This window comes from Bidens hawaiensis, unplaced genomic scaffold, assembly GCF_021521415.1.
Source record: "Bidens hawaiensis isolate Kalapana, Puna unplaced genomic scaffold, B.hawaiensis_p1.1 tig00033472_1, whole genome shotgun sequence".
In the NCBI taxonomy this organism is placed as follows: domain Eukaryota; kingdom Viridiplantae; phylum Streptophyta; class Magnoliopsida; order Asterales; family Asteraceae; genus Bidens; species Bidens hawaiensis.
The window spans coordinates 31,652-48,825 of NW_027495726.1; the positions used below are offsets into that span (position 1 = coordinate 31,652).

A 17,174-nucleotide genomic window follows, 5' to 3' on the forward strand; every position below is an offset into this window, starting at 1 on the left:
AAACTGGATCAATAAATTATCCCCAAAAGATTTGATCTTGGTTTTCATGGCCTCAAGAATGATCTTGAATTTGAAATAAAAATAAATAAAAAATAAAAAGTAAAAAGGAGTAATAGGATAATCTTAATAATTGAAAAACTCAATGTAAGTGTGCTGAATAATGGAGAAAGAGTTTAGTTTCTATGGAGTTATGAGGTTGTTCCCAGCATTAAATCACACAGGCTGGATTCATGTGAAATGATTGGATAAATGTTGTACTATTGAGTTGCCTGATGCTGACATTTACTCCATGAATGGACTCCACTTTTGTGTCAATCATTTCCATTATCTGTCTGTGTTACTTCACACAACAAAACATACTCTTTCCTTGCTTAATATATTATATCAACCTAATAACCAAAAAGGTACATGTTTTTATGCTTAATATAATACTATATATATTAAATAAGTTGGTTTTTGGTGAAAAGTGTGTGAATTATATCTTGAACTTAAAATCAAGTTTTTTTAATGTTTAAGATTGAGACAATATTGTGATCATAAAAAAGTTAAAAATTGTTAAAAGGGTAAAAAAAACAATATTGTTAAAGAATTGTCTTTGTTTAAATCTATTTTTACAACTTTTTTTTAAAAAAATTATATATTTCACTATATTTAAAAACAATATACCATTTATTATAATTTATTTGAGTATATTATTGTTGTATCTCAAAAAAATTTCTGAACTTTGATAGTAGTTGTTGCATAATTATAAATTTATAATACATCTTGGTACATTGTCTATCCTGGTTCATTTTGTTTCATGATATCTTTTTTTGTTCTTTTTTTATGTATACAGATTTTAATAACAAAGAGCATGAAAGCAAATAAGAAAGTTAAAATAAAAACTTAGGGGTTTGGTATTTTTAAGATGTATCAGATATTGTCATATGACTTTTAAAAAAGGATGCTGTCATATGACATTAGAAGAGAAATATAATGATTTTTCAAATATGCTTGGAAAATAACGCCAGACATGGTGTTTTGTATGACTTAGTAGGTTAATTTGGGTCACATATAATATTTTTACGGATCGGTATTGAAGAGGTAGGTCCCCGCAAAGCCCAGTTGAATCCGCAAGACTCACCTTGAAGAGGTACGTTTGCGCAAAGACCAACTGGATCCGCAGGACCCACCATGCTCAGAGAGATGAAGACCTTACACGCAGTAAGCCAGCTGTTCCCGCAGGAAAGCCTCCCCTGGTACAGTACCCTGCCTGTCCCCGCAGCTGTGGGTACAAGCCAAGAAGGAAGGCTACCCGCACTAACAGTAAGGCTACACGCATAAGGCACTAACTCTTAATACTTCAGTAATGTCACCTGAAGAATGAACGAGCAGGGCGGGAATATTCCCGCCCAAAAGAGCCAGTCCGTACGCTTCTAGAATATCTTTTGTACTATACCTACCAAGGTATGGACAAATGGACAAGATCTGACAAAAGCGACCCATGAACCAATCACAGGGTGACAGCTCACCGACAATAGTACGAGGAGGAGCACGCTCCAGTACAAAATGTCACTATCAAGCCGCTGCCTACCCACCAACTCCCATCGTGGCACGAACGTAGCCCATAGTTGGTGGAAAAGGAATATTATATACATCTGGCCGTACCTGCTTGGAAACCTACCTTCGGCTATAAATACTCCAACACCTTGGAACGGTATCATCATCTTCTCTCTAGCTATTTCTCTCTATATACACTTATATTCAGAGCAATCTAGTCTGATTCTCACGCCGGAGGGTGGTCACAAGGAGGAACCCCCCCCCCCCTTCTCAGTGACGAGCTCACGGTGCTGTTTTGCAGGTTGAGAAGAATAACCATCTTTGCCAGACCTAACCCTCGTGGGAAACATCTATTTAACCCTAAGATTATCCTTAATCTGCCGGGGTCATTTAGTGTTTCTTCATTGGCGCCATCCGTGCATTAAGCTAGAACTAATTATTTCTCAGTTTTTTCAAACTTCTGGAAATATGGTTAAGGTTACTCCGATGCCAAGGCCACTGAGTGACCAAGAAACTCCGGTAACCACAACCCCAGCTACTGGGGGGAACACCGGTGAATACACGATTTTTACGAACACTACCCCGGTTACCCAAGCCGGGGCAAGTGCAGTAAACAATCCTCCCCTGGGATTCATTGATACCCAGTTGGAGAAACAACAGACGAGGCTTCCCCGACAAACACTAGATCAAGTTAAAGCTTGGGCGGAAACACGTCAGAAAGAATTCCAAGCCGAGTTGGACGAACGTTTACGTTCACTCCAACAGGCCAATGACGGATTCGGAAGCACTCGACAACAGCTCAACATGAGCAATGATTGCGAATATGCGGATGATGAAGATTGGGAAGAATCTGACAGTGACGCAAACCCTCGTCATAAGGCGAAAGGGAAGCGTAAAGAAGCAGACTTCCACTCGAGAAGGAATTTCGAGGGAACCTTAACACGAGGGGAAACCCACGTGACTTCTCCAAAACTTTCAAACCAACTGTTGCGAATGCGGGAACGTCCAAATTTGCAAGGGACATTGCGGAAGCAATCGCTCCAAAGAGTGCCAAACAGATGTCCAACATAGGCACTTACGATGGCATATCTGACCCGGACGATCACTTGAACAGATTTATAGCGGGGGAAACCGTCAGTAATTGGACGGAACCCACATGGTGTTACATGTTCCAGATGACGCTCGTGGGGGCAGCCAGAGCGTGGTTTGATCGTCTACCGGTACACCACATCTATGATTGGGCAGACTTCCAGCACAAGTTCAGCCAGCACTTCAGTCAACAAAGAAAATATACTGAAGAGCAATGGACGATCCTCAACTGCATCAGAGAGGAAGACGAATCTTTGCTAGACTTCATCACTCGCTTCAACTCAAAGAAGCTAAGTCTGGGCACTATTAGCGAAGATCTTGTTCGCGCCGCTTTTATCCAGGGCGCTGAGTACCCAGAGCTCATCCGCACGTTGACGGGTAAAGATGGCATGCCATCCACGTGGGATGCCATCATGACGGTAGCTAAGCGCTTTGCCGAGACGGAGAAGCAACTGGGTAGAAATCTTCCCCAGAGCACAAACCTCTACACGCAGAGAACAAGAGAAAATAACGTCCGTACCGCCCGATAAAATAAAAAGAGGAAGCTTGGTATTTGGCAGTCAAGGATAAACTTTGACACCTCATCCAACTCTCGCCCTCTCTTTGGCGGAAGAGACAACACGCACTCGTCGAACCGGAATACCAGATGGACGCCACTCACCAAAAGCGTCACCGAGATATTTGCCACCGAGAAACTCCCATGGCCAAAGGCTCCAATAATCCGACAGCATCATAACGTTGATCAGAGCAAATCATGTGACTTCCACGGGACAAAAGGCCATACCACAGAGGAGTGCACATCTTTGAAGGATATCGTCGAAACATTCGTCAAAGATGGGAAACTCACACACCTCGTGGCGTCAATCAAGAACGGAGGGAGGAATGACAATCGGTGCAAGGGCAATGGACGAAAGCCCGTCGACATCAGCATTCACATGGTTCATGGCAACGTCAGAGGAAGAAAACAACGAACAACAGAGCCAAGTGCGTGGAAGGAAGCTGAAGTGCGCTTCCCGCGTGTGCCAGGAGGGCCCAACAAAGAAGGCCCCATAGTCATCAAAAGCCAGCTGGGGCACTACATCACCTCCCGCACTCTTGCTGATAATGGCGCTTCGTCAACGGTCATGTATAGGCAGTTCTTCGACAAGCTAGACGACGAAGACAAAGAACGCCTAGAAACGGTTTACGCCTCGATGGAAAGGTTTGACGGCAGCACAAACACCCCCTTGGGTATCCTATCTTTCCCCGTCACTCTCACGGACGGGAAGTACTCCCGCACAAAAGACGTGGACTTCGTTGTAATGAGGAAGCCACACCACACATACGACATTCTCTTTGGGAGAGATGGGATGGCAAGATTTAATGCCGTGGTGTCTTCGGTCCATGGTATGATGGGATGGCCAACAGCTGAGGGCGTTGTTATGATCACGAGCATTCCCCAGGTATGCATCGCATCTGTCTCATCTAAACCCAAACCAAAAAATGGCTAAACCAAACAACTCTGAACCAGAATAATGGGCCTTCAATGGCAAATACCTTGACCAGGCTGTTACCATTGGCCCAACGATCACTAATCCCATACGCACCTTACTCAAACGCTTGTTGCAAAATAATGCCGACATCTTCGCGTGGACACCAGCTGACATGACTGGTGTACCTCGAAGTAAGGCTGAACATAAGCTCAAGTGTGACCCGGCGTTTACGCCGGTCATACAAAAGCGTCGCGTAATAGGTGCTGAACAGGCTAACGCGTGTAGAACCCAAGTCAAGGAACTTCTTGACGCAGGCATCGTACGCGTTAGTAAATATCAAACATGGGTTGCAAATCCCGTCATGGTACCAAAATCCAACAAACAATAGCGCATGTGCATAGATTTTAAAGACCTAAACAAAGCATGTCCAAAGGATTGTTACCCGTTACCCGAAATTAACCTTAAGGTAGATTCATTAGCACCGTTTCGCCTTAAATGTTTCCTTGATGCGTATAAAGGATACCATCAAATCCACATGGCTGTTGACGATCAGGATAAAACCGCATTTCGGACGCCCGATGGCACATTTTGTTACCAAATGATGCCATTCGGACTAAAGAATGCCGGATCCACATACCAACGCCTAATGGACAAAGAGTTTCATGCCCAGATCGGGAGGAACTTAGAGGTTTACATGGATGACTTGGTCATCAAAAGCCTCGAGCCAGAAGCGATGTTGAAAGACATCGAAGAAACTTTCAACACGCTCAGAAAAATAAACATGAAGCTCAATCCGAGCAAGTGTTCCTTCGGGATGGAAGAAGGGAAGTTCTTAGGAGTCATCGTTACCAAAGATGGCTTCAGAGCGAACCCTGAAAAGGTCGAAGCCATTATGAAAATGGAATCACCTACTACCATCAAACAGGCTCAGACACTGAATGGACGACTAGTCGCACTTAACCGCTTTTTGGCAAACCATGCGGATAGGTCATTCCCATTCGTGTCAACATTGAGAAATTGCTTGAAGAAAACGCACTTCCGCTGGACACCAGAAGCGGAAGCAGCTTTTCAAGAGATTCGGTCACGCTTGATCGAACTCCCAACGCTCACAGCACCAGAAGTGGGGGAGGAATTAATTCTCTACCTCTCCGCCACAGACAGAGCAACCGGGGCAGTCTTACTAGTAGAACGAAAAGGCATCCAGATGCCCATCTACTATGTAAGCCGCGTCTTAACAGACGTAGAAACCCGGTACTCTACCCTGGAAAAATTAGTCTTAGCGCTTGTACAGGCTTCACGCAGGCTAAGACGATATTTCCAAGGTCACTCAATCACCATTCTCACAAACTTCAAACTTGCAAACGTCCTAGGCAAACCCGAGTTGTCAGGGCGCCTAGCCAAATGGGCAATTAAGTTGGGGGAATACGCGATAAAGTACAAGCCAAGACCAGCCATAAAAGGCCAGGTCTTGGCCGACTTTATTGCGGAAGTCCCCGCATCACGAGAAAAAGAGTGCCAGGAAGAGGCTCAACCCTCTCCAGCACAAGACATTAACGATGTCTGGCGACTCTATACTGATAGAGCAGCCAACGACGAAGGTTCAGGCGCAGGGTTGAAACTAACTAACCCAGCAGGCCAAGAATACACTTACGCTATTCGGCTGGATTTCCCAAGTACGAATAACGAAGCGGAGCACGAAGCATTCTTGGCCGGATTAAGAATTGCGCGTAAGATGGGGGTGAAAAACTTGGAAGCCCACGTGGATTCCATGCTAGTAGCCAACCAGATAAACGGGACGTACACGGCCGTGAACGACACAATGGCCCTGTACCTCGCACAAGCAAAAGCCCTTATGCGCGATTTTAACGATTGCAAAGTTATGCAAATCAAGCGAAGCGAAAACAAATCTGCGGATGTGTTAAGCAAGCTTGCATCGTTAGCCTTCACCCACTTGGGTAAGGACATTCGCGTTGAACTTCTTGGAGCATCATCAGTCCCGCACAAGGAAATTTGTGTCATCCAAACCGGCACAGAAACATGGATGACGCCAATCATAAATTACCTTGCGACGGGTGTACTACCAGAGTCAAAGACACATGCAAGAAAGAGACGCTGTAAATCATTGAACTATCAACTTGTTGACGACATACTTTACAGGCGTAATTTTCTTGGCCCACTCCTCAGATGCGTTGACGACCAAGATGCCGACTACCTCCTAAGGGAAGTACACGAAGGCATCTGTGGAGTACACGCAGGTCCACGCGCAGTTGTAGCCAAGCTAAACAACGCGGGATACTTTTGGCCGGGGATGCATACGGATGCGCTGGCCTACATCAGAAAATGTAGGTCCTGCCAGCTCTACGCATCCAACACGCATCGCCCGAAGAACGAACTTGTTCCAGTCACTTCTTCATAGCCATTCCAGAAGTGGGCCATCGATGTGACAGGCCCATTTTCAACAGCAGCAGGGAACGTTCTGTTCCTAGTGGTAGCCATCGACTACTTCACCAAGTGGATAGAAGCAAAACCCCTAGCCCAAACAATCGCAAAAACACATCAAAAAATTTATTTGGGAATTTATTATTTGTCGTTTTGGACTTCCACAGAATTTAATGAGCGATAACGGCACCAACTTTGCTGACCAGAAGCTATAAAAGTGGCTGAAAGAGCTTCAAATCACTCACACCTTTACCTCAGTGGCACACCCGCAGGGTAATGGTGAGGTGGAAAGAGCAAACAAGAGCATCTTCGACGGCATAAGGAAAAGACTCTTGGAGCATAGATCCGGCTGGGTGGACGAGGTTCCACATGTCCTTTAGGCAAACAGAACGCTAAAAAGGCAAGCACGGGCGAAACCCCGTTCAGCCTCACCTATGGCACTGAAGCCATGGTTCCAGTCGAGATCGGTCTACCCTCACCAAGAGTCATAACTCAACCAGAAGACAATGATGCGGAAAGACGGTTAGACCTTATGCTAACCGAAGAGCGCAGAGACTTAGCCGCAGCGCGTGAAGAGAACTACAAGCGACAAATGAAAAAGTACTACAACACGCGGGTGAAACTCTGCAACTTCAATGTCGGAGACTACATACTGCGTAACAACGAGGCTTCGAACCAGGAGCGCCCAGGAAAGCTGGCCCCGGTCTGGGAAGGGTCATACATTATTAAAGAAGTTATGGGAAAGGGCGCGTACCGGCTCGAAAGGCTCGATGGCACCCCCATCCAAAGAACATGGAATGGAGCTCAATTACGCAGATGCTACATGTAGATCAATTCCAAACTTGTAACGAACAGGCCAAGAGCCACTTCTAATGGAAATGATTCTCCTTATCACATTGATGTCGATAGCCTTACCTTTATACTTATGAACTGACCACACTGATATGCCGGTATTCACCGCATAAATAAGTGAGGGAGGAAGTAAGTCGTTGCGTGTGGAAAGCAGCACAACCCGCATAAACACAAAAACAGTAAAAATTTCTAAGGGGAAGATGAGGAAAACCTCCACGCAGTTCAGATATAGATAAAGTTTGGTCATCCTACTAAGTGAAAGTGACGGTCCTACCCGCACAATCATGATAGAGGAAACAGAACATTAATCTATTGTCTGGCACGCGTCGAAAGGTTAACTTATTCAAAACACTTAGAAAATTGCTAAGTTAAACTAAAATATGCATGAGCAAATAATATAATGTTTACAAGGCAAGGCGTTAACAAAACATTTATATTCACATTAAAAGCTGTTCAAAAATTACAAAATGGCTAGGTATTTACCCGCCTACAAAAAATTACAAATCTATCCTAACGGCTTGGAGGAATCTCAAGATTCAGGCTTCGGGACCACTCCCTCCAAACCCACTTCAACCCGCACCATCAGTTGGCTGCGGCTGTTCGAAGAAAGATTTGAGAACGGCTAGCCCGTCATCAGCAGCAACAACTTCGTTCACCTTCTCCACAACCGGATGAGAAAAAGCAGCATACTGGTTCACGGCTTGGTCGTAGGCAGCTTCAGTATCAACATCATGTAGAGGAAATTTGGAAGGCGGGATGCCTTTCTCTGCAAATCCTAGACCAAGTAAGAAACCAGCCTTCTCTCCATCCTCATGAGAAGCGTTGAGGGCTGCACTCATGGCATCATCATAGGATGTGTTCGCGAAAATTCGATGCACAACCTACAAAAAAAAAATTCTAAGTATAAAAAAAAAAGCAAAAAGCAAAGAATAATGGAGCTATGTGTACCTGCGGCAACGCTTCTCGTAGAAGCCAATCCTTACTGGACAGAGCCTCTTGAAGGGTAGCGTGAGCTTGATCGCGTGCGCGTTCTGCTTCATTCTTGTTTAAGTTGGCAAGCAGCACTTCCTTGGCAGCAGCCTCCTCAACGCTTTTAAGCTTGCGCTCAGTGCGATCAAGCATACCCTTCTGATCCAAGAGCTCCTGTAGCTTCTTGGCATCCTCCAAAGCCAAAGCCTCATGAGCCTGCTGAAGCTTCTCCAGTTTAGCTTTTAATTCTTCATTCTCAGCGCACAGAGGCTTAGCAACAGCTTCAGCTTTGGTGGCCCTTTCAGTTGCATTACGCGCAGTTTCCTTAGCCAACCTAAGTTGTTCGTTAATAGCTTGGGTAGCCTTGGAATGGGCCTCACGCCTAGCTTGAATTTCAGCCTCAAGATCCTTGAAGGCTTTATCTTTCTCCGCAGCGGCGGCGGCAAGCTTCTTGTTCTCCTCCCGCAGCGATCGCACCTGAGCCCCCTCCAAGCTACGCGCAGGATCCGGGCGAGAAGGATTCGGAGCTCAGTGGACAAGCGGCCTTCCTGGTAGCTAACCATCGCCTCCCCCAATGCACCACTTGGAGCGGCATGGCGTGCCCAGTCGACGCAGTCTGCGGTAGTCCGGAGAGTTGTTCCTCGGCGGATATTCCACCTTGGAGCATAAACCTCATTGGAATCCGAAACTGCAAAAATAAAAAACAGTTAGGAAAAAATGACAAGAATGGATAACAGGCCAATGTAACCCCACGCACCTGTAGGGTCGATAACAGGCCGATAGCCGCTAAACCCATCACCCGAACCTAAAGGATATCCATCCAAGAGGTCAAGGAGATGGGAAGGAGGCAAAGATTGGACCCCCTCATCAACAGAGGTAAGTCTAGAGGTCCCAACTCTAAACATACCTGAAGAACCGGCCAAAGACGAGGTAGTCGTTGACGCCGGAAGTGACGCTGAAGAAGCCACTAAGGTAGAGACCATCGGAGATGAACTCATTTGAGATGAACTCATAATCGTGGTAGCCGCCGCAGATGAGCTCGTAGAAAAAGTCACCGCCAGTCCGGTGAATGATGTAGTAAAGATGGCACTGACGGCCGGCGGAGAAGTTGAACTGCTCAACGCAGCAAAACTGGACGCCATCGTCGCACAGCAGCCATGACAGATGACGTCATAACCGGAACAGTTGCTTCAACAGTATGAGCAACTGAACCAGCACCAGAAACAGGCGCAGCCGCCTGGGTCATCGCCTCGGATAGGTTAACCAAACCTATCGTCGTGGTTCCTGAACCGCTTCTTCCCGCACCGCTCTCGAAAGCAGATAAGTCCACTCCTGCATGAAGAAAAACCAAAGATATAAAAAACAAATGCGGAAGAAATGCGGAAAAGGTACACAAAAAGTATACTTACTGGCTTTCTTGATCCTGAAAGACCTGACAGGCGGAGATGGACCCGAAGAAACTGGCCTCTTCACGCCAGTTACCTTCGCAACGCTTGGCGACTCGGAAGTGACAGTCTCAACCTCTGAGACAATGGTCTCGTCACCACCAAGGTTCCCAGCCGCCTCCTCACTTTCAGTCTCGGAATCAGACTGATTCCCCAGGTCAACGAAGGTAGCAACCTTCGTTTTGCCCTTCACACCAGCTGCCTTCTTCTTCCTCACAATAAAAGGCCCATCTGCGGATCCCTCATCAGAAGATGACAAGATCAGAGGAATTCCAGCAGAAGTTTGAGCGTGAAGAGGACGAGGGTTAAAGAACTCCTTACCTGGCCGAGTGGCGCTTAAAATCTCGTGGCCTGGCGGGTAGACCTCCACGAATCTATCCGCAGTCTGCTCCAAAATGGGCAACTCGTTCTCATCAAGATCACGAGTACCCAATCGCGCGGGACCACCAGTCTCCCGCGGGTGCAAGAGCGACTGTAAGTCGTTCCCCTCTGAAATAAAACGATAAAAATGTTAGAAGGAAAACCCTAAACCAACACAAAAGACGGGGCGTACCAAAAGGAAGATAGTTCAAACCGTATTCGAGAACGATGGGTATTTGCGGCGTCCCAGACCCGGCTTCCTTCCACACGCGGCTCATCCCAAGCATGACCATCCCAGACTCCGCGAAGCGATAAACCGAAGTCTGAATCTGGGAAATTTTGGTGAACCATTCCGTCTCCTGGTAGTTGGAGGCCGGAAGGTTAAGAAGTGCCCTCCCATTCTTGAACGTCATCGCAAGGGGAACGACGCGAGCGGAGATGTAGAAGAACTCACACTTCCAAGAGCGAAGGCTACGCTCAGTAGCACAGATCGTCAAACCCTTGATCCGAGTGACAAGGGTATACCAACCCTGGACGCACCTCCAAGTATAGAAGGTCATCAGGCGGTCGACTCGGGGCTCGATACCCAAAATACGGCACACCCATTCGAAATGGCGAACTTTGGCAATCACCATTGGGTGCACCTCTGTCAGATGAACACCATGTTTCTCCAAAACACGGTATACGAACTTCATTAATGGGAATCTTAGATTCCCATATAGGAAGAACGAAGCGTAAACCCCTATCTTGCCCTTAAGGGCATCGTACACCGTCTGGTTAGCCTCCGGAAACTCAGGCTCATAAGGCTCCAGCATGAACTTCTTGACGATGTAATGGTATACATCGACAGAAAGAGTACACTGACACTCGCCAGCAGTACTCTTATCGTCTTTATCGGACGTAGACATCGGGTTCTCGAGGTAAACGTCGGACTCCTCGACGTTAACCTTTGGGTCATGAGTAGAAGAAGACATTTTTTAGTGTTAAGAAAGCGGTTTCAGGAGAATGCTCGCCGGAAAAGATGAGTATTCGCCGGAAATTGCTTAAAAGGAAAAGAAGAGTGAAGTGAAGATGATGGATGAAATACACCCTCTCCCCCTTATATACGCATCGCAATGAATGCGATGAATTTAATGCGGATGAGAGAGAAGGCGCATGAGCAATGACACGGCGACACGTGTGGATAAAGCAATGACAGGTGTCAAAAGGGCGCGTGCCATAAAACTCGCGCCCACGCGCCTGAAAAAGCGTCCTGATTGACCACATGCTGTCACGTTGTCGTAACTTCCTGTACGTCCTGAAACCGTCAGAAGACGCCAACGTCCCTTCAACCGTTTGGACTGTCCTTATCATTTCACCAACTCTCCGAATTCCAAAAAGATTCAAAAATAAGAGGGAATATACCCCCTTACCTTGGAAAGCAAGAAACCGTAAGACAAGTGCGGGTACAGTGTCAAGGCGAAACCCTTCACATACTTAGCACCTGCAGGGAATTGAAGCCAAGAAGATACCTTGGAAAACAAGAAACCATAAGACAAGTGCGGGTACAGTGTCAAGGCGAAACCCTTCACATACTCAGCACTTGCAGAGAATTGAACCCAAGATGGATCTTATGGGTCATGCTTGCGGAAAGGGAAATAAGACCCCCGCATGGCGGGAACGTTGAGAACTAGATTGTTTGAAGCTTCAAGGTGGAATTGGTTGTTTAACATAACTGATCACTATGTCTAAAACTACCAATACCCCGTGGAGAATCTACACAAGCGAAACTCAACGCTCCCGACTTGCGGAGAGGTTACGCACCTACCCGCATCATACCCAAAGATCATGCAGAAAAAGTCGGGAATTTTCTGCAAGTGACATTGGGAAAACTGCGGGAAGAATCCCCACGGAGAACCTTAAAAAACGAAAACCCCTTTAAAACCCCTTGCTTAAAGTCCAAAAGTTCACCTCACTTATTAACAATTCATGAGAAGAACAATGGACTGGGGGGGACTTGAAGAGGTAGGTCCCCACAAAGCCCATTTGGACCCGCAAGACTCACCTTGAAGAGGTACATCTGCGCAAAGACCAACTGGATCCGCAGGACCCACCATGCTCAGAGAGATGAAGACCTTACACGCAGTAAGCCAGCTGTTCCCGCAGGAAAGCCTCCCTTGGTACAGTACCCTGCCTGTCCCCGCAGCTGTGGGTACAAGCCAAGAAGGAATGCTACCCGCACTAACAGTAAGGCTACACGCATAAGGCACTAACTCTTAATACTTCAGTAATGTCACCTGAAGAATGAACGAGCAGGGCGGGAATATTCCCGCCCAAAAGAGCCAGTCCATACGCTTCTAGAAGATCTTTTGTACTATACCTACCAAGGTATGGACAAATGGACAAGATCCGACAAAAGCGACCCATGAACCAATCACAGGGCGACAGCTCACCGACAATAATACGAGGAGGAACACGCTCCAGTACAAAATGTCACTATCAAGCCGTTGCCTACCCACCAACTCCCATCGTGGCACGAATGTAGCCCATAGTTGGTGGAAAAGGAATATTATATACAGCTGGCCGTACCTGCTTGGAAACCTACCTTCGGCTATAAATACTCCAACACCTTGGAACGGTATCATCATCTTCTCTCTAGCTATTTCTCTCTATATACACTTATATTCATAGCAATCTAGTCTGATTCTCACGCCTGAGGGTGGTCACAAGGAGGACCCCCCCCCTTCTCAGTGACGAGCTCACGGTGTCTGTTTTGCAGGTTGAGAAGAATAACCATCTTTTCCGGACCTAACCCTCGTGGGAAACATCTATTTAACCCTAAGATTATCCTTAATCTGCCGGAGTCATTTAGTGTTTCTTCAGGTATGGGTTTAACTGAAAAGTCTAAAAAAAAAACTTCAACAGGTCATTATGGGCAGGCTGGAAAATTTGCTGGTTATAATGGGCAGGCTGAAAAACGCACTAGGATTGTAAGTGAATGTTGCAAAATGTACTTGATGAGATTCAAAGCAATTTCACTTTGCAAATGAGTGCTACATTTGAGAGATGGGACAATGATGCTAACTTGGCGGTATTAATTAGACGGATAGTTGTATAGATATAGAGATACTACTGTATATTTGTATAGAGTTTGTGTAACAGATTTTGTTTAGATTCCCTTTTATCATCCTTGTATGTAAGCTACTCTTGTACACATTTTGATATAAGATTAACAGCAGATTTACACTAACCTCATTACAACACTAATACGCGGAAGCGTACGTTGCTCTCATAGATCAAACCAAAGTTGGACTAGCACACATTAATACGATGAACTCAATTTCAAGGGTCGGTGTCTAAATTCTATGTATCTTGATATTTCAGAAACTATTATTGGGAGTGGATGTTGCAATCCTTAAGGGTTGGGTGCCCACCAAAGAGAGACACCATAATGTTAGTTTTCCTACTGGTGTTATCAATGGATTGTTGGTTTTTATTTTTTCAATTTTGTTTGGAGTACAATGATATAAATCATTAAATGCATCTGTTCATTGTAGAAGTTCTGGACTTCTGGCTGCTACCTGTCTCATTTGACCTCGAAATCTGGGCCGCACTATAAGGATATGTGTAGTGAAGGAGTTACAAAATGTGGCGTTTTGCTGTGACGTCCAATCAGCAAAGGGTGGGCTTTTGTTTTAGTGATGTAGTGGTGTTGTAGCCTAATATATATATATATATATATATATATATATATATATTTATAGAGGATGGTTTAAGAGAAAAGTCATTTTACTGCGAGAAATGTAAGAAATGATTTATAACCATTGATTAAGATTGATCTATGGACTAATTGATTATGGCATAATTGTAATTATTGAGTTCAAGATTTTAATGGTTTTTAAGATAAAAGGGTATTGATGTAATTGCTCTCCCCCCCATCAAACACGATGTAATAGGCTAATCTTAACTGTAATCCCCCATGATTTCATCATCCCTTCACAGTTTCCAAAATTTGACAAAGTTGATTTTTTAACACCAATATACTAATTGAAATAAATAATTGACAACGTATATCATTTTAATTTAATTCATATTTTTCACTTAAGTTCTGTTACTTTTTTTAAAGTAACTAAATGCAAAACTTACATAAAAAGCTTATTTACAAGAATATATGATTTAACATAATAATGTGTGCACATTTTTTTAAAGCGTAACTTTTACGTCAAACTCATGACTATTATCGAAATAGTTGAACATCTAAATTATTCTTCTTTTTAACATCTCAAAAGCTTGCATCCCAAAATTTATTATGTATTATTTAAAATCAATCTTATATTTACGTCAAACTCATGACTATCATTGTAGAGATTATATCAATAATTCAATACTTTGCATTGTAGAGATTATATCAATACTTTGCAGTGTAGGATTATTTTATTGTGTAGGGATATTGCATTGTGTAGGTGAGTAATAATAAGTTCACCTACACAAGTAACATTAACATAATTATCTACATTAATTCTAATTATTTATTTTAATCTTATTTTGTGTAGGCAAATGTAGGTAAATATTAGTTACATGTAGGTCAAAATAAAATGAAATAACAATTGTTTAGGCGAATATGAGTTATGTGTAAGTGAATATTAGTTACGTGTAGGTGAAAATAAAATGAATTAACAATTTGTTTGGACGAATATAAGTTATGTATAGATGAATATTAGTTACGTGCAGGCGAAAATAAAATGAACTAACAATTTGTTCAGTCGAATATGAGTTATGTTTAGATGAATATTAGTTACGTGTAGGTCAAAATAAAATGAACTAACAATCTATTTTAGGCGAATGTGAGTTATGTGCATGTGAATATTAATATAAAACTTTTATGTTTTTAAACTTAATTAAAACATAAAGAAATTAAAAAAAGAAAAAAGGTTATCTGAATGTTATCTTGTGTGACAATAGTTCATCTTGAAGTATTGATAAATTTTTAATTTAAGTAAAATTTCATACTTAAAATCATTATTTTATAAAATGAGATCTGGAAACTAAGAAAAAAGGTCATCTAATGTTATTTTGTAGGATTTGTTTTAAAATTTTAAATAACTACATAATATATTAATAAAGTGATAAATATGAATAATTTTGTTTTAATGATTTGAGGTGCTTGATCAAATAAAACAATTACAGCATTCTAACAATTTGTTAATTTTGATGTCATGTTTTCTTTAGATTTATATGTTAATAAAATAGTAGATTGAAAACTTTCAAATATATTAATAAAACAGTTTCCATATATAATTCTTATGAGAGTTTACCATGCTGTCCCTATATTTAATTAAAAAAGAAAAAGAAAACAATTTTTGATTGACTTGATTCATTTCTCTCATTTCTTGTAATAATTTGATTTTTTTCTTGAACTTAAACCTATATTTATATATATATATTACACTCACATAGTATAATAATAATAATAATAATAATATAAAGTCAGATTGATTGGGCGACAAACTCCCCCCCCCCCCCTATCGGCCCTAAAATCGCCCATGTAGCCCCTTCTCGCCGGAAGTCGCCCTTTTTCGCCACCCACCCCACACGGCCTAAGGTATAACTATATTGCCTTCACTATTAGAGAGAATTAAACATTACCATAAAAAAATCCAATATCATAAAGTAAATAAAGAGTAGAGTCTTCTTTTTACAAGCATTGAGCAGATACTTTATGTTTACATCCCAAAGATTGAACAAGTTTAAAACTTTAAACACAAATACTAAAAAGAGGTCCAAAATCAAGAACCAGAAGCCACCTCAAGTGATGATTTCTCTTACCAGCCAATCAAGACTCGGGTACGCGAAATAAAGAACAAGAAAAGACGGAAGAGCAAACAAAATTGTGATGAGTATATACACAACCAAGATGATTGCACTCGCGGGTATTGCATACAGAACAATCAGAAGAAATATCAACACCAGCGGAAGCTTAGCCGTTAAGTGAACAAAATAGATTAATGACTTACGGATGGTCGTCTGCAGCCTCTCACCATGGGACCCACCTTGACGGTTAGACTCACCAACACGTGGCCTCGCCAAACCATTACCATGACCATGACCGGTAACTAAACCTCGAGCCCAAGACCAACCAGGGCCCGGTACATGGTCATTACAAGAAGACAGATGAGATTTGACCCGATCACCATTCAAGCTCTCGACCATCCAAAGAAGAAAGTAATTCTTTTTTGGAAACTTCAGATTCCCTTTATAAACGAGGCGAAACGATAACAAGTTGCACCATGGGCAAGATATGAAAAAAGGGAGCTGGATCGGAAGAGTGGGTAGTTTGACAACAGCCCATTGCAGCCCGAGAACACAGTTTTTACAGAGTGTGTGTCCACACCATAAAACATAAGGCACATTTTCCACAATATTGAAAGATTCCCAGCAAATTGGACACTCTAAACCTTCTTCCCTGCTGTTATTTACAGAGATCTCATCATCAGAACCGTCTGAAGAAGTTTGACCAACCCTTGCGGAGTCAATTCTCGGTCCGGATGCGCCCGCTATAGCTTTCGACCCAAAACCCCACATGTTATAAAAAGTATAAACAATATATCGTATTCACCTTCTACAGAATTATTAGCAATGGCTGCTCATATCCACGCCTGCAACATCTAGACATGTTAACAATTCCATTCTGTTTCAAATTCATATGCTTTTTAATCAAAAAAATTAAAACTAGGGCTGTAAACAAAGTAACAAACCAAACAAGACCTTGTTCATGTCTGTCCGTTAAGCTTTATCGAACAAGTGAACAGTTCAAAAACAGCTAATCGAACAAAACTTTATGTTCGTGTTCGTTCACTAAGGAAATGAGCTTGTTCATGAACAGTTCACAAGCACAAATAAACACAAACTATGCTTTATTTGATTTGATTTGGCTAACCGAGAATGGTAGGTGTCAACGATTCGGTCAATCTACCAGCTTTGTGGTGGTGTTTTCTTAACTAACATTCATATTTATATGCTAATTTTACAT

General features: G+C 43.1%; 1 protein-coding gene across 1 annotated transcript; it reads right to left on the reverse strand.

Moving 5' to 3' along the window:
* Positions 1-15,747: 15,747 nt before the first annotated feature.
* LOC143584834 (uncharacterized) lies at positions 15,748-16,754 on the reverse strand. The gene has a single exon (XM_077066785.1). It carries the CDS (start codon positions 16,724-16,726, stop codon positions 15,950-15,952), a length of 777 nt encoding a protein of 258 aa, XP_076922900.1. The 5' UTR covers positions 16,727-16,754; the 3' UTR covers positions 15,748-15,949.
* Positions 16,755-17,174: the final 420 nt, after the last annotated feature.